The 1,702-nt window shown below is 45.1% G+C and overlaps 1 protein-coding gene across 1 annotated transcript in view; it reads left to right on the top strand.

Annotated features, from left to right (window-relative positions):
* Positions 1-1,702, top strand: part of MKLN1 (muskelin 1, intracellular mediator containing kelch motifs) — a gene marked incomplete at its 5' end in the record, with an annotated part of 68,789 nt that overhangs the window by 43,489 nt on the left and 23,598 nt on the right. Inside the window, one exon of the mRNA XM_009083503.1 lies at positions 1,198-1,410. Within this exon, the coding sequence (XP_009081751.1) occupies positions 1,198-1,410 (213 nt within the window). The remainder of the gene's footprint in view (positions 1-1,197; positions 1,411-1,702) is intronic.

Raw genomic sequence — 1,702 nt, 5'->3', positions numbered from 1 at the left:
TGATGCTGCCCAGTACTGCGTGTCATTGTCACCGTGGCATTGGATAAATTGCTCCCTGATTTAGCTTTTGAGCACTCCTGGATGGATCAGGGATAATTTGACAGGGGCACTCGGTGTGTTTCTCTTGAGAACCATAACCTAGAGCAGCTTTGCTTACCGTGGGAAACTTCCTTGTAGCTGGAGGCTGGCAGGGCCATATCTGCCTGTGAAGGACAGGGAGTGCTTCTTTTACCTTCCAAGACCCATTAGGGGCTGTGATTGCTTGTGGGAGTGTCTGGTTATGATCTGTTAGAAAACAGCCTATTAATAAAAAAGAGCTCTTGTAATAGAGCGCTTCTTAATCTTCTTCCTGTGTGCTTATTTATAGGCTGTGACATCTTAATTTGCCTCTCATGTGCATCAACTTCTGTTATTTTAAAAGATCAAGTAGCTTTCACACGCCTCTGAGAAGCACTTGGGGGAGAAAGTGGCTGTTTTCTAAGGAGTCTGACAGAAATGATTCAGGTCCTAAGCTGGATGTGACAAATGCATTCAGGATTTTGCTGATGTCTTTCTAAAGGACAGGAGTTATGGAATGTCCTCTCACAGTTACAGATATATCAGTGGTAGTACTTGGTGACTGGTTGGATTTGATGATCTTCACTCTTCCAGCCTTAGTGATTCTGCACTTGATTTCAAGCACATTTTCCTGAATTTTCAAAGGTTTTTTTAATTGCTGCTAATACTAGACAAATGCATTAAGGTTTTTTTTTCTGGTGTCTTCCTAAAGGACTAAAGCTATGAAATGTCCTCTTAGATATATAGATACATCCTCTTATACATAGATACATAGATACATAGTACTAGGTGGACAGTTGGACTTGATGATCTTAGAGGTCTTTTCCAACCTTGGTGATTCCATGATGTTAATCCTGTATTTGATTACAAACAAGTTAGACATAAATGTGTCTCTGTGTGTGTGTATATATATGTATGTCTCAATATCTCAGTGGTAGTACTAGGTGGACAGTTGGACTTGATGATCTTAATTTTCCAGCCCTGATGATTCCATGATACTAATCCTGCATCTGATTCCAAGCAGATTTCCCTGAACTCTCAAAGGATTTAGTTGCTGCCGATACTTATCTGCCCTTAGTGCCCTACCTGGAGCAACATGAAATCTCTTCTCCTAATTTGTGTGTTGCTTTTCTTTGGCAGAGTGGTCCCAGTGCCAGGTCCTGCCACAAGATGTGCATCGACATTCAGCGCAGGCAGATCTACACGCTGGGACGGTACCTGGATTCCTCCGTGAGGAACAGCAAATCTCTCAAAAGTGACTTCTACCGCTACGACATTGACACCAACACCTGGATGCTGCTGAGCGAGGACACTGCGGCGGATGGAGGGCCAAAGCTGGTGTTTGATCATCAGGTCAGCCTCACTGCTGCTCCTGCTGCAGCTTCTGTGTCTCACACTGGGGTTGGATTTGGAGGAGAAGCTCCCCATGAGCTGCAGTGTGAGCTCAGCCCAGAGACCAACCCAATCTTGGGCTGCACCAAAGGAGTGTGGGCAGCAGGGCAAAAGAGGTGATTCTTCCTCTCTGCTCTGGTGAGACCCACCTGAAGTACTGCACACAGTTCTGGTGTCCTCAGCATCAGAAGGACATCATGGAACTGTTGGAGCAAGGCCAGAGGAGGCCACGAAGTTGCTAAGAGGATTGGAG

The sequence above is a fragment of the Acanthisitta chloris genome, unplaced genomic scaffold, assembly GCF_000695815.1.
Source record: "Acanthisitta chloris isolate BGI_N310 unplaced genomic scaffold, ASM69581v1 scaffold9871, whole genome shotgun sequence".
NCBI lineage: Eukaryota > Metazoa > Chordata > Aves > Passeriformes > Acanthisittidae > Acanthisitta > Acanthisitta chloris.
This window is presented reverse-complemented; position numbering and strand designations above follow the sequence as displayed.